At 36.9% G+C, this 19159-nt stretch overlaps 1 protein-coding gene across 2 annotated transcripts in view; it reads right to left on the bottom strand.

Moving 5' to 3' along the window:
- The window catches only part of FBH1 (F-box DNA helicase 1), a 30817-nt gene extending 11708 nt beyond the window's left edge, over positions 1 to 19109 (bottom strand). The window contains exons 1-14 of one of the 2 annotated variants that reach the window (XM_056482298.1): positions 19078 to 19109; positions 17356 to 17522; positions 16257 to 16756; positions 15414 to 15544; positions 14344 to 14473; positions 13216 to 13406; positions 11503 to 11598; positions 10873 to 10967; positions 9398 to 9566; positions 8557 to 8785; positions 7166 to 7253; positions 5537 to 5623; positions 3116 to 3252; positions 1703 to 1802 (exon numbers count right to left, since the gene is read on the bottom strand). In XM_056482298.1, coding sequence (XP_056338273.1) covers positions 1703 to 1802; positions 3116 to 3252; positions 5537 to 5623; positions 7166 to 7253; positions 8557 to 8785; positions 9398 to 9566; positions 10873 to 10967; positions 11503 to 11598; positions 13216 to 13406; positions 14344 to 14473; positions 15414 to 15544; positions 16257 to 16756; positions 17356 to 17521 — 2119 coding nt within the window. In that variant the 5' untranslated portion in view covers position 17522; positions 19078 to 19109. Of the gene's footprint in view, positions 1 to 1702; positions 1803 to 3115; positions 3253 to 5536; positions 5624 to 7165; positions 7254 to 8556; positions 8786 to 9397; positions 9567 to 10872; positions 10968 to 11502; positions 11599 to 13215; positions 13407 to 14343; positions 14474 to 15413; positions 15545 to 16256; positions 16757 to 17355; positions 17523 to 19077 lie in introns of those variants that run through there. The other variant, XM_056482299.1, reaches the window with a different exon arrangement.
- Positions 19110 to 19159: the final 50 nt, after the last annotated feature.

Below are 19159 nucleotides of genomic sequence, written 5' to 3'. Positions count from 1 at the left end.
AAACATCCCAGTTAGCCATGGAAATTCCCAGTTAGCCAGGGACATTGCCAGGAAACATCCCAGTTAGCCATGGAAATTCCCAGTTAGCCAGGACATTGACAGGAAACATCCCAGTTAGCCATGGAAATTCCCAGTTAGCCAGGGACATTGCCAGGAAACATCCCAGTTAGCCATGGAAATTCCCAGTTATCCATGGACATTCCCAGGAGAAATTCCCAGTTATCCACAGCCATTCCCAGTAAGAATTCCCACTTATCCATGGATATTCCCAGGAGAAATTCCCAGTTATCCACAGCCATTCCCAGCAGAAATATTCCAGTTATCCACAGCTATTCCCAGTTATCCACGGCCATTCCCAGCTAAAATTCCCAGTAATCCATGGATATTCCCAGGAAAAATTTCCAGTTAGCCATGGAAATTCCCAGTTATCCATGGACATTCCCAGGAGAAATTCCCAGTTATCCACAGCTATTCCCAGTTATCCACGGCCATTCCCAGTTAAAAAATTCCCAGTAATCCATGGCCATTCCCAGGAGAAATTCCCAGTAATCCATGGCCATTCCCAGTTCCACTGCCATTCCCAGAAGGAATTCCCATATCCACGGCCATTTCCAGTAATCCATGGTCATTCCCAGAAGGAATTCCCAATTATCCATGGCCACTCCCTGTTATCCATGGCCATTCCCAGGAGAAATTCCCAGTTATCCATGGACATTCCCAGTTATCCATGGACATTCCCAGCAGAAATTCCCATTTATCCACAGCTATTCCCAGGAAAAATTCCCGGTTTTCCACAGCTATTCCCAGGAAAAATTCCCATTTATCCACAGCTATTCCCAGGAGAAATTCCCATTTATCCACAGCTATTCCCAGGAAAAATTCCCGGTTTTCCACAGCTATTCCCAGGAAAAATTCCCATTTATCCACAGCCATTCCCAGGAAAAATTCCCATTTATCCACGGCCATTCCCAGGAAAAATTCCCATTTATCCACAGCTATTCCCAGGAAAAATTCCCAGTTATCCATGGCCATTCCCAGGAAAAATTCCCAGTTATCCACGGCTATTCCCAGGAAAAATTCCCAGTTATCCACGGCTATTCCCAGGAAAAATTCCCATTTATCCATGGCCATTCCCAGGAAAAATTCCCATTTATCCACGGCTATTCCCAGGAAAAATTCCCATTTATCCATGGCTATTCCCAGGAAAAATTCCCAGTTATCCACGGCTATTCCCAGGAAAAATTCCCATTTATCCATGGCTATTCCCAGGAAAAATTCCCAGTTATCCATGGCCATTCCCAGGAAAAGTTCCCATTTATCCACAGCTATTCCCAGGAAAAATTCCCATTTATCCATGGCCATTCCCAGGAAAAATTCCAAGTTATCCATGGACATTCCCAGTTATCCATGGCCATTCCCAGCAGAAATTCCCAGTTATCCACAGACATTCCCAGCAGAAATTCCCAGTTATCCATGGCCATTCCCAGGAAAAATTCCAAGTTATCCATGGACATTCCCAGTTATCCACTGCTATTCCCAGGAGAAATTCCCATTTATCCACAGCCAAGAACTCCCAGCAGGAATTCCCAGTTACCCTTATCATTAATCCCCATAACTAATGAACCAATCCAGATTTCCATCCCAAACCTGGGATGGCAATTTTTTTGGGAATTTTTTTTGGGAATTCCCATTCCCAGCTCACCATGCTGGCTCCCTCCCAGCAGGGTTTTCCCCCGGATCCCTTTGCACACATCCAGGATGGTGGATCCCACGTAGGCGATCTCGGGCCCGAAGCGGAAACTCTGCTCGGAAAAAAAATCCCAAAATCAGCAGCAAAATATTTGGAATCTACAAAAAATATTTCCTCTGTATGGAATTATGGGGTTGCCAGCTATATTCTGGATAATTTTTTCATAGAAAAAATAGCAAAGTTCTGTCAAAATATTCCTGGATATTCTGGTTGGTCTTAAAACCTTCTGGAGAATTTTTCTCTTGGAAAAAGGGAAAAAAAAAGTCCCTCCAAAATATTCCCAGAAATCCCAGTGATCCTTAAATCCAAATGATGTGACTCAAACCAACCTCCTGGAGAACTTTTCTCTTGGAAAAGGCACCAAAAATCCCCAAAATATTTCCATAAATCCTGGTTGTTCTTTAAACCATCTGGAGAACTTTTCTCGTGGAAAAAGGATCCAAAATCCTTCCAAAATATTCCAAATTATCCTTAAATCTAAATTATGTGATTCACACCAACCTTCTGGACAAATTTTCTCATTGAAAAAGAAAAAAACTCCCTCCAAAATATTCCTGGAAATCCTGGTTGTTCTTCTAAAGAACATTTCTCTTTGGAAAAAGGATCCAAATCCCTCCAAAATATTCCTGAAAATCCTGATTAGTCTTAAAACCTTCTGGAGAATTTTTCTCTTGGGAAAAAATCTCTCCAAAATATTCCTGGAAATCCTGGTTGTCCTTTAAACTTTCTGGAGAATTTTTCTCTCGGGAAAAAAAATCTCTCCAAAATATTGCTGGAAATCCTGGTTGTCCTTTAAACTTTCTGGAGAATTTTTCTCTTGGAAAAAGGATCCAAAATCCTTCCAAAATATTCCTGGAAATCTTCTGGAGAACTTTTCTCTTGGAAAAAGGAAAAAAAAAAATCCCTCCAAAATATTCCAAATTATCCTTAAATCCAAATTATTTGATTCCCACCAACCTCCTAGACAAATTTTCTATTGGAAAAGGCACCAAAAATATTCCTGGAAATTTTGGTTGTCCTTAAAACTTTCTGGAGAACTTTTCTTTTGGAAAAAGGGAAAAAAATATCCCTCCAAAATATTCCTGGAAATCTTCTGGAGAACTTTTCTCTTGGAAAAAGGATCCAAAACCCTCCAAAATATTCCTGGGAATCTTCTGGAGAATTTTTCTCTTGGAAAAAGGATCCAAAACCCTCCAAAATATTCCTGGAAATCCTGATTGGTCTTAAAACCTTCTGGAGAATTTTTCTCCATCCTAAATCCCAATTTTCCCAGGCCAGGATGGGATCACTGCACTAAACCTCACAATTCCAAATTTCCCAAATTTCCCAAATTTCCCAGTTTTCCAGGATTTGGGATTTTCTCACCTGGGTCAGGAAGAACAGGTGGGTGTGGGGCAGCAGGTGCAGGGTGTTCACAGCCCCCCTGAAGGTGTAAATTTGTTGGTGAGGGTCCCCCACCAGCATCTTCCCACATCTCTGGGATTGCACAATGTCCACAATGGCTGGGAGAGGAGAAAAAATAATAAATTGGATTGTTGGGAAAAAAAAAAAAAAAAAAATTGGGTTATTGTAATAAAAAAAAAAAAAATTAAATTGGATCGTTGGGAAAAAAAACCGAAACATTTGGTTACTGTAAAAAAAAAAATTAAATTGGATTGTTGGGAAAAAAAATAAAAATTAAAAATTGGGTTATTGTAATAAAAAAAAAAATTAAATTGGATTGTTGGGAAAAAAAAACCAAAACATTTGGTTACTGTAAAAAAAAAAAATAAATTAAATTGGACTGTTGGGAAAAAAAATAAAAATTAAAAATTGGGTTATTGTAATAAAATAAAAAAAATTAAATTGGATTGTTGGGAAAAAAAAACCAAAACATTTGGTTACTGTAAAAAAAAAAATTAAATTGGATTGTTGGGAAAAAAAAATTTAAAAATTGGGTTATTGTAATAAAATAAAAAAAAATTAAATTGGATTGTTGGGAAAAAAAATAAAAATTAAAACTTGGGTTATTGTAATAAAATAAAAAAAAATTAAATTGGATAGTTGGGAAAAAAAATTAAAAATTGGGTTATTGTAATTAAAAAAATAAATTAAATTGGATTGTTGGGAAAAAAAAATTAAAAATTGGGTTACTGTAATAAAATAAAAAAAAATTAAATTGGATTGTTGGGAAAAAAAATAAAAATTAAAACTTGGGTTATTGTAATAAAATAAAAAAAAATTAAATTGGATTGTTGGGAAAAAAAAATTAAAAATTGGGTTATTGTAATTAAAAAAATAAATTAAATTGGATTGTTGGGAAAAAAAAAATTAAAAATTGGGTTACTGTAAAAAAAAAAAAAAATTAAATTGGATTGTTGGGAAAAAAAATTTAAAAATTGGATTATTGTAAAAAAAAAAAATTAAATTGGATTGGTGTAGAAAAAATTGGATTGTTGTGAAAAAATTAGAAGTGAGGCTGTTGTTAAAAAATTTAAAATAGGATTGTTGTAAAAAAGTTGGATTATTGTAAAAAAAATGGATTATTGTAACAAAAATTGGATTACTGTAACAAAAATGGGATTATTGTAACAAAATTTAAAGTGAGGTTACTGTTTAAAAAAATAAAAATTGGATTTTAGAAAAGAATTGGATAATTGTAAAAAAGTTGGATTATTGTGAAAAAATTAAAAGTGAGGTTATTGTTAAAAAAATTAAAATTGGATTGTTGTAAAAAAATTGGATTATTGTAAAAAAAATTTAAAAATTAGGTTGTTGTAAAAAAATTGGATTGTTGTAAAAAAATATTGGATTGTTGTAAAAAAATTGGATTATTGTAAAAAAAAAGAAAAAGATTGGATTGTTGTAAAAAAAATGAGTTATTGTGAAAAAATTAAAAGTGAGATTATTGTTTAAAAAAATTTAAAATTGGATTGTTGTAAAAAAATTGGATTATTGTAAAAAAAAAGAAAAGATTGGATTGGTGTAAAAAAATTGGATTATTGTAAAAAAAATTTAAAAATTAGGTTGTTGTAAAAAAATTGGATTGTTGTAAAAAAATATTGGATTGTTGTAAAAAAATTGGATTATTGTAAAAAAAAGAAAAAGATTGGATTGTTGTAAAAAAAATGAGTTATTGTGAAAAAATTAAAAGTGAGATTATTGTTTAAAAAAATTCAAAATTGGATTGTTGTAAAAAAATTGGATTATTGTAAAAAAAAGAAAAGATTGGATTGGTGTAAAAAAAATTGGATTATTGTAAAAAAAATTTAAAAATTAGGTTGTTGTAAAAAAATTGGATTGTTGTAAAAAAATTGGATTGTTGTAAAAAAATTGGATTATTGTAAAAAAAAGAAAAAGATTGGATTGTTGTAAAAAAAATGAGTTATTGTGAAAAAATTAAAAGTGAGATTATTGTTTAAAAAAATTCAAAATTGGATTGTTGTAAAAAAATTGGATTATTGTGAAAAATTTTAAAATAGGATTGTTGTAAAAAAATTAAAAATTGGATTGTTGCAAAAAATTGGAATATTGTAAAAAAATTAAAAATTGGGTTGTTGTAAAAAAATTGGATTATTGTAAAAGAATTAAAAATTAGATTCTTGTTTAAAAAAATTTTAAATTGGATTGTTGTAAAAAATTGGATTATTGTAAAATATTGGATTATTGTTAAAAAAATTTTAAAAATTGGATTATTGTAAATAAAAAAAATTATATTATTGTAAAAATTGGATTATTGTAAAGAAATTAAAACTGGATTATTGTAAAAAGAAATTTAAAAAATTGAATTATGTAAAACAAACTCACCTGGAGTGCAATCCTGGGCTTCATCCACAAAAATGGCATCAAACCCTGAGAGCTGGGGCTTGCTGAGCTGCCAAAGCTTTAAATATCCTGTGAAAAAAATCAGAAATTTTAGGGAGAAAGGAATTTTGAAATCAAATCCTTTTTATTTTTTTTTTAATTTTTAAAATAAAAATATTCTAATTTTTAGAGTATTAAATATATTAACTGTAAATAAAAAAATACAAATTTAAAATTAAATATATTTTAAATATTAATATATATTAACTTTAAATTAAAAATGTAAAATTAAAGTTAAGTATATTTTAATTTTTAAACTATTAAATATGTTAACTGTAAATAAAAAATATAAAATTAAAATTAAGTATATTTTAAATATTAAATATATTAACTATACATTTAAAAATAGAAAATAAAGTTAAATATATTTTATATTATTATTAAATACATTAACTATAAATTTAAAAATAGAAAATTAAATTTAAATATATTTTAATATTTTAAATATTAAATATATTAACAGTAAATATTTAATTTTAATTTCGTATTTTTAAATATTTTAATATTTTTAGTATTAAATATATTAACTATAATTTTAAAAATAGAATATAAAGTTAAATACATTTTAGTATTTTAAATATTAAATATATTAACTATAAATTTAAAAATAGAAAATAAAGTTAAATATATTTTATATTTTTAATATTAAATATATTAACTTTAAATTTAAAAATACAAAATTAAATTTAAATATATTTTAATATTTCTGGCCTCACTTCCTGCTTGGATTTTCCAGGTTTGGAAAGATTGCAAAAAAAAAAAGAAAAAATTTCTGGCTGCCTTGGCAGAACAAATGTGATGATTTCAAATTTTGTAATGGTCACAGAAAATTCCAGGAAAATGCCAAAAATAGTCCGAAGAAATCCAGGAAAATTAAAAAAAAATTTTGAAAAAATTCCTGGAAGATGCAAAAAAAAAAATTCCAAAAAAAGTCCATAAAAATGCCCAAAAAATTTCAAAAAATATAAAAAAATGCCAGGGGAAAAAAAATAAACCAAAAAAGAAAAAAAAAAAACCCAAACCAAAAAAAAATCCAAAAATTTTCCAGGAAAATGCCAAAAAGATAATAATTTAAAAAAAAGTAAAAAAAAATTAAAACCAAAAGAAAAATACATGAAAAAAATTTTAAAAAGTCCAAACAAATTCCAGTTAAATGCCAAAAAAATTGTAAAAAAAATCCAAAAAAATTCCCCAAAAAATTCCAGGAAGATGCAAAAAAAAATTAAAAAAAAAAAAAAAAAATCCAGTAAAATGCCCAAAAAAAAAAAAAAAAAAAAAAAAAAAAAAAAAAAAAAAAAAAAAAAAAAAAAAAAAAAAAAAAAATAATAATAATAATAATAATAATAATAAATTGAAAAATCAAAAAAAAATCCAGGAATTTTTTTTTAAAAAATCCAAAAAATAATCCAGGAAAATCCCAAACAAAACCCAAAAAAAAAAAAAAAAAATCCAGAAAAATTCCAAAAAGTAATTTCTCTCTTTCTGGATGCTCAGGCAGAGCAGGAATAATAAATCCACTGATTTTTCCAGCCCAAATCCCATTTTTCCCAAGGATTTTCCAGCTTTTTTTACCATCACAAGTCATCTTGTATCTCCTCTCTGCATCTCCATCCAGCTTCTTCATGTTGTGCCAGATCTCTCTGGCCTCTTCCACACTGATCTGAAATGGGGAAAAATTGGGAATAAAATTATGGAATAAAAAATAAAATAATGGAATAAAAAATAAAATCATGGAATAGAAATAAAAACCTGGAATAGAAATAAAATCCTGGAATAGAAATAAAATCCTGGAAAGGGACTCAAAGCTCATCCAGTCCCATCCCATCCATGGCAGGGACATTTTCATCTAAAAATTCCCCAATTTTTGATTCCTCTTCCCAATATTTTTATTCTTCCTCCCAGTCTTTGATTTCTCCTCCTAATTTTTGATTCTTCCTCCCAATTTCTTATTCCTCCTCCCAAACTTTTGATTCCTCCTCTCAATTTCTGATTCTTCCTCCTAATTTTTTATTCCTCCTCCCAATATTTTAATTCCTATTCCTAATTTTTGATTCCTCCTCCCAGTCTTTGATTCCTGCTCCCAGTCTTTGGATTCCTCTTCCCAAGATTTTGATTCACCCTCCCAATTCTTGATTCCTCCTCCCAAACTTTTGATTCCTCCTCCCAATATTTTTATTTGTCCTCTCAATCTTTGATTCTTCCTCCCAGTCTTTGGATTCCTCCTCCCAATATTTTTGAATTTTACTCCCAATCTTTGATTCCTCCTCCCAAAATTTTGATTCTTCCTCCCAGTCTTTGATTCCTTCTCCAAAACTTTTGATTCCTCCTTCCATTATTTTTATTTCTCCTCCCAATCTTTTGATTCCTCCTCTCAATTTCTGATTCTCCCTCTAATTCTTCCTCCCAATTTCTGATTCCTCTTTATCATTGATTCCTCCTCCCAATTTCTGATTCTTCCTCCTAATTTTTGAATCCTCCTCCTCATCTTTGATTCTTCCTCCCAGTCTTTGATTCCTTCTCCCAATATTTTGATTCCCCCTCTCAATTTCTGATTACTCCTCCTAATTTTTCATTCCTTCTATCAATATTTTGATTCCTTTTCCCAATCTTTGATTCATCCTTCCAAGATTTTGATTCCTCCTCCCAACCCTTTTATTCCTCCTCCCACTCTTTGATTCTTCCTCTCAATCTTAGATTCCTTCTCCCCCCAATCTTTTGATTCCTCCTCCTAATTTTTGATTCCTCCTCCCAAACTTTTAATTCCTCCTCCCAATTCCTTTGGAGTGTTGCTTCCCTCTGCAAGGGGGATGAACACAAATTATTTATAAAATCCTGAAATGGTTTGGGTTGGAAAAAACCTCAAAGCCCACCCAGTGCCACCCCATCCATGAGCAGGGACATTTCCCACTATCCCAGAGTTCTCCAAACCCAAAAATTCCAGAGGCTCCATCCCAAAAACTCACTCTCTTTTCCTCTCTGCTCATGAGCTCCATCTGCCCATTGCTGTTTTTGAACCACAGGGGTGTGTGCTCCTCACAGATCTCCTCATCTGAGGAGGAAAAGAAATTTTCCAAGGTCTGGGACACCATTTTCCCTCTTATAAACAGGGATTGGCCTTTCCTGTTCTGGAGGAGGAAGCTGATGGAATAAACTGACAGCTTGGAGAAGTTCAGCTTGCCTTTGTCTTTGTAGCTGTGCCAGAGATGATAAAAAGACAAAAAAAACATGTTAAACCACACAGAAATCAATTTCTTTGGTGCACTATCCCTGGAAAAAAACTTGGATTTATATCTCAATTCACCCTAATAATGGAATACCTTTAAATCTGCACAGATTTGTCCTGGTGGAAGCACAGATTTGCTGATTTTCTGCATTTTAGTGATGGAAAATTTGGCTTGTCTCTGAAATTCCAGAGTGTTTGCAGAGCCAGGGAATGGCATTTCCCTCTTTTTTCAGGTCATGGCTCATTTTCCTTCCTATCTCCAGCTTAAATGGGCCAGAATTGGACAGAAACTGGATCATTAAAACAGCTCAGCATGAGAAAATGGAGCAGGAAAAGCAGCACCTGGAGCAGTTGTAGCATTCCAGTGGAAATGGGAAGTGGGGAAACCTCATTCCCAGTGGATTTCCACCTCCCTGGGAGGAGCTCCTTGGCTTTGAGCTGCTCCCAGGGATGCTAAAACCATAAATCACAAATTAGAAATCATAAATTACAAATTTCCCCTCATTATTTTTGCTGCCTCAAAACTTTCCTTTCCTCATCCTTCCCCTGCTTCCACCAAGGAATTTGAATTCCTCACTCACTGTCTCCCAATGCTTCCAAAAGCCAAGGAGTGGAAGGTCTTGCATGTGACATTCCTTGGAAAAACCTTTTTGCCTTTCTCTGCTGCAGCTTTGTTAAAAGTCAGGTACAGGAATTTCAGCTCCTGGAATTTCTCTGCATACTTGACCAAGGTTGAGGTTTTCCCTGTGCCTGGAGAGGAGAGGAAAATAAGGAATAAAATATCCACAGTTAGGAATTAATTATTCCACGTATTTATATTTTTATTTAAACCTCCCTCTCCTGCTGTCCCAACTCCAATATTCCACTTCATTCCTGATTTCAGAGAATCAGGGAATGATTTAGGTTGGAAAATTTCTTTTAAGGTCAAGCCCAACCATTCCCAGCATTTCCAAGGTCATCCATGTCCCCAAGTGCCACATGCACAGGGTTTTGAAATCCCTGCAGCAATGGGGATTTATCCAGCTGTGCCAGGGCTGGATGAACCTTTGCATGGAGCAATTTTCCCAAATCCAACCTAAACCTTCCCTGGCACAGCTTCAGGAACTTCCCACTCCAGCCTGGGTCCCTTTTTCTATGGGGTCAGTCCCTTAGGAATTTTTCTAGTGTGGATTCCTTTTCCATCTGGTCAGTCCTTCAGGAACTGCTCCAGCCTGGATCCCTTTTCCATGGGGTCACTACTTCAGGAATTTCTCCCTTTTCCATGGGCTCAGTCCTTCAGGAACACATTTGCTCCACCCTGAATTCCTGGTTTTTTCCAAGCTGTTCCACCCTGGATCTCTTTTTAAATGGGCTCATTCCTTCAGGATTAGGCTCTTCCAGCCTGGATCCTTTTTCCATGGGGTCACTACTTCAGGAATTGCTCCCTTTTTCCATGGGGTCACTTCTTCAGGAACACATTTGCTCCAGCCTGGATCCCTTTTTTTTTCCAAGCTGCTCCAGCCTGGATCCCTTTTCCATGGGGTCACTACTTCAGGAACTGCTCCCTTTTTCCATGGGGCCAGTCCTGCAGGATCAGTCTCTTCCAGCCTGGATCTCTTTTCCATGGGCTCAGTCCTTCAGGAACACATTTGCTGCAGCCTGGATCCTTTTTCCATTGGGTCAGTCCTTTAGGAACAGATTTCCTCCAGCCTGGATCCCTTTTTTTTTCCAAGCTGCTCCACCCTGGATCCCTTTTTAAATGGGGTCAGTCCCTCAGGAATTTCTCCCTTTTTCCATGGGCTCAATCCCTCAGGAACTGCTCCTCCAGGGAATCCCCCCTCCTGGAGCATCTCCTCCTCCTTTCCCAACCTCAGGATCTGCAGGGCTGTTCCACATTTTCTCACTCCTCCCTCCCCTGTTTTTATTCTGCCTCAATTTTTGGCAGATTTTCCCTTAAATTTGTTATCCCAGAGGCATAAATTGGGATCTTCCAATCCCTTGGGGGATCAAGGAGGGAAGGAACAGATTTGGAATTGTCCAAAATTGTCATTTTTCCAACATTTTTTTGGGCTCTTACCTGCAAATGCCATGATTTTCACTGTTTGGCCAGGTTCAATTTTGTGATTCAAAATCCTCTGCTGTTCATGGGTCAGTTTGACATCAGCCCCTCCACTAAACACAGGGAAAAAATTTCAATCAACAAGTGGGAAAGGAATGAATCCTTTAAAAATCCCTGAAATAAATCCTCCCACATAAAACAAATTAACAGGGAAACCAGGGATTGATTGATCCCATCCAATTTTGGGAGCAACTTGGGAAAAGGGGAAAAACATGGAATAAGAAAACATTAGAGATAAAATAAAAAAATCTTGGAGAAGATTTTTTAAGGGAATATAGGAAAATATCACACACAAACAAAGGAAAATATCTTTTTAAGGGAATTAAGCTGTGTTTTAAGAATTAATTTGGCACTTTAAGCTCATTAAAACCAGTTTTATCTTTGCTAGACCTCAGTGATGGATGAATTTATCCCATTCCCTTTCTCCAAGTGAGGATAAGGAATTAAATGACTCAATCCAGCAGCAGAAAAGGAATCAAGTTTGGATTTTTAGAGGCCAGGGAGGTGTTTTATTCCTAATTGATTGGGAGAGCTGGGAATGTTCTCCTGAAGAAAGGGAACATTCCCTCAGGACACTGCTTGGATCACCTGGAACTCAAATTCACCCTTCCCTCTTCCAGAGGCTGCACAATTCCAGAGGCATTTTCCATCAGAGACAAACAGTAAAAAATATTGTAGTGAATCCTGAAAAAAAAAAAAAAAAGAAAGATAAATGAGAAATCATTAGTTACAAATGAAACCTCTGCAGCCACTTAAACACCAGAAATATCTTGGATAATTAAAAAAAGGAAAAAACCTCAAGCTCTGCAGGGAATTATGAATAATTTAAAATGTTGTTTTAAAGGAAGAGCAAAAAGGTTGTTTGGTTTTAATTTTGTTAACAACAACTGGTTTAAAATTAACCTGGATTCTCCAGCAGGGTTTTCCCACTGTGGTTTTCCCTCTTTTAGGGAAGTTTTGTTCCGTTTTTCCCCACAGATTTTGTGTCTCTCATCATGATTTGGACCCTCAGACTCATTAATTACTGCAAACAGGCAGCAGGCAATTCCTGCAGGACACATTTTCTCCTCATTCCCACTTTTGAGGAATTCCCACTTTTTGTGTCCAAGGAGATGGAAATTCTAAAATTTTGACCTGGATCACAGCTCTTGCTGCTGCCCAAGGCTTTCTGCAGGTTAATTAATTTTCCCAGTAATTATAAATCATTAACATTCCCAACACACATCCCAATTTCTCTCAGGAAGGAGGGGATGAACCTTTCCCTGTCCCACAGCCTCCAGAGCCATCTCATCCCTGCCTGTTTTCACTTCCCACTCCAGCTCCTCCCCAATTTTCTCCCAAGAAGGATTTTCCTGTGTCCTTCATCCTTATCCTCACTGCAATGCTGAAGGAATCCCTTGTTTTTTTTGCCAGATCCCTTTTTTTTTTAGGAACTGTAGCTGGGAGGTGGGGGAAAAGAGAGAGGGAAAAAGGGAAATAGAGAGGAAAGAAAAGAGAGGATGAAAAAAAAGAGAGAGGATGAAAAAAAAGAGAGAGGAAATAAAAAAAAGACAGGAAGAAAAGAAGGGGGAAAAGAGAGGAGGGAAAGGGAGGGGGGGAAGGGAAAAAAGGGAGGGGAAAAGGAAAAAAAGATGGGGGGAAGGGAAAAAAAGAAGGGGGGAAAGGGAAAAAAAGAGGGGGAAAATGAAAAAAAAAAAAAAAAAAAAAAAAAGAAAGGAATTAAAAAGAGGAAGAAAAAAAAAGGGAGGAAGAGCTGGAATGGAACTCCAGAGAAGCTGCAGCTGCTTCATCCCTGGAAGCAGCCAGGGCTGGTGGGTGGATGGATGGATAGATGGATGGATGGATGGATGGATGGGTGGATGATGGATGGATGATGGATGGGTGGATGATGGATGGATGGATGATGGATGGATGGGCAGATGATGGATGGATGGATGATGGATGGATGGGTGGATGGATGGGTGGATGGATGGATGATGGATAATGGGTGGGTGGATGGATGGATGGATGGATGGGTGGACGGATGGATGGATGGATGGATGATGGATGGATGGGTGATGGATGGATGATTGATGGATGGATGACGGATGGATGGATGGGTGGATGATGGATGGATGGGTGATGGATGGATGAGATGGGTGGATGATGGATGGATGGATGGATGGATGGGTGATGGACGGATGAATGGATGGATGGATGGACAGACAGATGATGGATGGATGGATGGATGGATGGATGGACGGACGGATGGATGAGGGATGGATGGACAGACAGATGATGGATGGATGTGCAGCTCCTGACCTGCTGGAGATGGGGATGCCCCTGTCCCTCATGGCACAGAGCAGTGTGGCCATGCAGTGCAGCACCTCTGTCACCTCCTGCACGCCCAGCCTGCACTGGGGGCTCCCAAAACACCCCAGCAGCCTCCGGATGTCACCAACACTGCCAGAGAACAGCACCATGACTGCAACCACTGCCCACAGCTTCTCAGCCTGAGGAGGGAAAGAAAAATAGAGAAAAAACACTCTTGAAGTTTCTATGAATATGGAAAATCCTATTGATTTACCAAAATAAGGGTATTGGTCTAACACCAATGGACAAAAGACTCTCTAACACTTTAAAGTTACAAAGTGAATGTTTATGTGAGGTAATCCTCTGATACACACTGCAAAATCACAGGTGATCACAAAATCTATTTATTGATACAGGATTCAAACAAATACATATTGATAATAACAGCCCCTCCCATCCCCTGTTTCCTATGGTAATTAGCTTGAATAGCTATTAAGCATTGATTGACTTCTTAAATTAAGTCTGGGGCTGTTTTTGTGGGGAGGGGTCTTAAAAGGAGGAAGTAAGGTGAGTCTTCCTCACCCTAAACTCTCAAATAGAAATTATTTCTGTCCAGTTTTTCAAAGAATGAGTTTCTGATTGCATTGTTTATGTTCCTTTGGATCTGCTCACTAGTTTTGTCTTTTCCCATTGCAAGCCCAGCTGAGCAAATATAAAATGACAGACAATCAGTTATTAAAATTTTAGATAACTACCCACTTCTAACTTTTAATTATTTTCAACAAATCCTTATTTTCTAAAATTAATTTTTCACCATGAGAAGCGGTTAAATCTTAAATCTGAATTATTCCAGATAACACTGGAGAGGGAGAGGTTTGGGATATTTGAGGGAAGAGTGAACCCAAGCAGAGTTTTAGGATGTGTTAGGGAAGGAGGAGACATCCCATATTTGCATCCCATCCATCCAAATTTAAGAGAATGGCATGGAGGAAAATGATTTCCCAAAAAAGTTTCTTCCCCTGAAACTGAGGTCAGTTCTTAAGGGAATGGTGAGTGACTGGAGCAGTGCTGGCTGTTCCCAAACCACTTTTTGTGGGATTTTGGGATCATTCCTGCAGAAATAAAAGTGAAACTCACCCCAGGCTTGCTGTATAAATCTGGGAATTTGTTGAGGACACAGAGTTGAGCCTTTGGGAAGAGGGGATGAGTTCCCAAAATCTGGAGAACTCCACTGGGATCAACCTTGGCTCCTGTGGATGCCACCAACCTGTGCAGGAGGAAAAATGAAGGATTGACAATCCAAGGAAATTGTGGCTCCTCCAGAGCACCCCAGTGGGGCTGCTGAAGTTTTTATTAATCCCTGCTGTGTTTTCCATGGAATTTTCCATGGATTTCCAGCCCATCCCAGTGCCAGGAGCAAGAATTCCCAGTTTGTGACAAAATAAGCTGGAATAAATTCCTGCATCCAGCTCTGAACCTGGAAATTCCTTCTGGCCTGGTGCTGCACAAAGGGGAATTTGGGAAGGAATTCCATGAAAATCAGAGAATGAAGAAGAATTTGGGGAATTGGGGATTTTGGTGCTGGCCTGGTGCTGCACAAAGGGGAAAAGTGGGAATGAATTCCATGAAAATCAGAGAATAAAAATGAATTTGGGGTTTTGGTGTCACATCCCAGTTCAGCCTGGTGCTGCACAAAGGAGAAAAGTGGGAATGGATTCCATGGAATCAGGGAATGAAGAAGAATTTGGGGAATTGGGGATTTTGGTCCCAGCTCAGCCTGGTGCTGCACAAAGGGGAAAAGTGGGAATGAATTCCATGGAAATCTGAGAATGAGGAAGAATTTGGGATTTTGATTCCAGTCTGATGCTGCACAAAATGGAAAAGTGGGAATGAATTCCATGAAATCAGGGAATGAAGAAGAATTTGGGATTTTGCTGCTGGCCCTGGGAATGGTTGGACCCCATGTCTTAGAGGCCTTTCCCAACCTAAATAATTCCATAATTCCTGGATCCTGTATCCAAACAGAATAAGGAAAATTAAAGTTTTGTCCCTTTTCCAGCATTTTTCCCTATTAAAATCCCTTTTTCTGCACATCTCCCACCTATTTAGAAGACAAACCCAAAAATCCCAAAATCTGAAAATCCCAAAACTCAAAACCCAAAAAAGCAAGGCAAACCTGAGGATGCACAGGTGCAAAGAGGACTCACCTGACCAGCCCCAGCACACATCCCTGCTGATCCTTGGTGATGGAAAATTCCTGAAGGATCTGATCCACTCTCTGCAGGGCCCCCTCCTCCCCCTTCAGGTAGTGGTGGTAGAGCTTTTTCCAAGGAATAAACTGGAATGGGAAGCACAAAAAAGTGGATTTTATCTCCTGGCATTCCAAAATGGGATTTTCAAGGGGGAAGAGATCAGCAAGGGGAGTGTCAAAGTGATGGGGTTGAAATAGGAGATGAGTGGGAAGAGGAGGTGGGGAGGAAAGAGGGAAAAGGGGGGAAAAAGAAAAGAGAGGGAGGTAAAGAGAAAAGAGAGGGGAAAAAAAAGAGAGAGAGGGAAAAAAAAGAGAGGAAAAAAGAGAGAGAGAGAGGAAAAAAGAGAGAGAGAGAGAGGAAAAAAGAGAGAGAGAGAGAGGAAAAAAGAGAGAGAGAGGAAAAAAGAGATTTTCTGGAAGCTTCCACACTTTTTTTTCATGGATGGGAAGGAATGTTGCTCCAATATGGATTTTGGATGTAGAGCAGCAACTTTTGGTCCAGAATACAAAAACAAAACCAAAACAGGTGACATAAAAATTCCTGGATTTTGAGAAGAATCATGGGAGATTTTCTGTAATCATCCAGATTTTTTGGTTTTTTTCATGGATGGAAAGGAACATTGCTCCAATATGGATTTTGGATATAGAGCAGCAACTTTTGGTCCAGAATAGAAAAAAAAAAAAGAGACAAGAGATCTAAAAATTCCTGGATTTTGGGAAGAATCATGGGGGATTTAAAGGCACAAAGGAAAGGCAGATCATGGATGATCCCATGGGACAATCCCAGAGCTTTCCTTACCTGTGGATCCCGAATTATTTCCCTCCAGAAGTGACACACCAGGCTCAGGTTCTGGTACAGATCCAGCACTGGCAGGAAGGCAAAAATATTCCTGAGGATTTCAGCAGGAAGATCATCGATGGATCCATGAGGAATTTCCCAGTTCAGAGTGCCCAGGAGCCCAAAGTGGGAATCTGGAAGAGGCTCCACCTCCAGATCTTTCCATTCCTGCTTGATCCCACTCACTCTGGGAATTTTCTCCTCAGTTTCCTCCCCCAGATGCTGCTCTGGGTTGGGAATTCCTGAGGTTGGAGTTGGAATAGTTCTTTTCCTGGAATGTGCACTGGGAGCTGGCACAAAGTCCTGGGAATGCAGGAAAAGTGAGGAATTGCTGCTGGAATGGGGAGATCCAAGGAAAAAGGGATCCAGAGGTTTCTCCTTGATTCCACAGCTCTGCATCCCTGCAGGTTCCACCTGGGGCTTTGGGATCCCAAAGAAATCCAGGATGTTCCTCTGCTGGCCTGGGAATAAACACAGGGGAAAAGTGGGAATGAATTCCTTAAAATCAGGGAATGAAAAAGAATTTGGGATTTTGGTGTCATCTTGGTGCTGCAGAAAGGGGAAAAGTGGGAATGAATTCCATGGAAATCAGGGACTGAAGCAAAATTTGGGAAATTTGGGTGTCATCTTGGTGCTGCAGAAAGAGGAAAAGTGGGAATGAATTCCATGAAAATCAGGGAATGAAGAAGAATTTGGGATTTTGGTGTCACTTCCAGCTCAGCCTGGTGCTGCAGAAAGGGGAAAAGTGGGAATGAATTCCATAGAATCAGAGAATGAAAAAAATTTGGGATTTTGGTGCTGGCCTGGGGCTACACAAAAGGGGAAAGTGGGAATGAATTCCATGAAAATCAGGGAATGAAGAAGAATTTGAAAGCAGAATCTGAGATTTTGGAATACAAAAAAATTAAAAAAAAAATTTAATTAAAAACAAGAAACTAAAAAACAGAAATTAAACACAAATCTGATATAAAAGAAACACGAACAAATAAAAATAAAAATAAAAATAAAAATAAAAATAAAAATAAAAATAAAAATAAAAATAAAAATTGAAAAGAATCACCTCTGGGATGTCTCTGTGTGCTGTGGGTGGGATGAAGGCTCTGTTTTCTCCCTCCTCTGCCTCGGCCCAGGCTCAGGGGCTGCCTCAGGGGGGACAAACCCTCACTGCTCTGAGCCAGAGCTTGGCACTCTGGGGCTGTCAGGTGCCTCCTCTTGGACCCCCTCATCCTGCAAAATTCAACATAAATTCCATTTTCAGCTGGAAAAATGAAATAGAAGATAAAAACCCCCAAATCCAAGCAATAGGGAACAAGGACACTGAATCCACGTGCACAAAATTGTATTTTCCCCCCAGTTTTTGAGATTTTGGATTTTTAGTGTTTGGAGTGATGGTTGAGAGAAGATTATTTTGGAGATGGGGAAGGAATTCCTGCCTGGGAGGAGCTGGGATGGAATTCCCAGAAAAGCTGTGGCTGCCCCTTGCTATTAATGAAATATAATTATTGATTTCACATTTAGGTATTGGCTGTTGCAAGTCATTATTAATCACAACAATTTTAATATAACAATATATAAAACTTCATGTATTTTAAAATTTATAAAATATTTATGTAGATATACACATAAAAATACTTATATATGTTATATTATATATATATAAAATATAATATACATATTATATATATTATATATATTTATACATATAACATTTATGTATACACATATATAATTTACTGCTAAATTGATTTTATTAAATATAAATAAATTAATTATTTGTAGAATTAAAATAATGTATATATATTTATGTACACAATTTATAATCCCTTTTAGCTACTTTACATGTCAGCTTTATGTGCACTTATAGCTTATTAAATAGTAATTAGCTTATATAAATAGTAACAAAGTAATTATATGATCATATTTTAGCTTATATATTTTATATATCTATTATAGCTTAGACCTTTGCATAGTATTAAAATAGAAATTATGCAATATTAAATCCTTTTATTTATATAGAATAACTATGTTAAGTAACATATTTATTTACATAAAACACATTATTTATATAAAATAATTATGTTAATTCAATATATTTGTGGATTATCTTATCTAAATGGTAACAAGAATCATGACACCTCCATGACTCTCCAGTTATCAACAGGTGTCAAAACAACAAAACAGAGCCTCAAGAAAAAGTAAAAGATATTAATTTAATCTACAGGACAACACAAATTTAAGTCAAAAGTAAGCAAAAGAATTCCCAGAATATATAAACTCATAAAAATATTTAAATATATATAACCCTCATTAACTTGCATTTAACTTAAGAAATTATCCAAGGGTCCCCTCACGCCAAAGGAGCCCTCAATGCCAATGCCCCAATTCCAAGAATTCCCTCATTCCCAAAGGGACCCCAACACCAAGGAATTCCCTTTTTAACTCCTGTTCACTCCCCCATCCTATTAACAAGGGGCCCCTCATTCCCAATCCCTCAATTCCATGGATTTTCCAAAATTTCAATGCTCCCCTCACGCCAAAGGAGCCCCCATTCCCAAGGCCCCCCCAATGCCAAAGGTCGCTCGTAGTGCCAAAAGCCAATTGGAAATCAATCCCCCGTCACTGCCACGGCTCCCCTCAGTGCCAATCCCTCAATTCCAAGGATTCCCTCATTCCTAAGGGACTCCACATTCCCAAAAAAAACTAATTTCCAAGGAAATCCCTCCCCTACCCCCCCCCCCCCCGTCGCCCAGAAATGGTCGCGCCCTCCCCTCCCCAACCTCACCCGTCCCCGGCGCTCGCGGCCCCTCGCGCTCCGCCGGCCCCGCCCCCTCCGGGCCGACCAATCAGAAGCCGGCGCCGTCCTC

The sequence above is a fragment of the Oenanthe melanoleuca genome, chromosome 1A (assembly GCF_029582105.1).
Source record: "Oenanthe melanoleuca isolate GR-GAL-2019-014 chromosome 1A, OMel1.0, whole genome shotgun sequence".
In the NCBI taxonomy this organism is placed as follows: domain Eukaryota; kingdom Metazoa; phylum Chordata; class Aves; order Passeriformes; family Muscicapidae; genus Oenanthe; species Oenanthe melanoleuca.
Note: the sequence above shows the minus strand (reverse complement) of the source record. Positions and strands in the feature narration are given on the sequence as shown.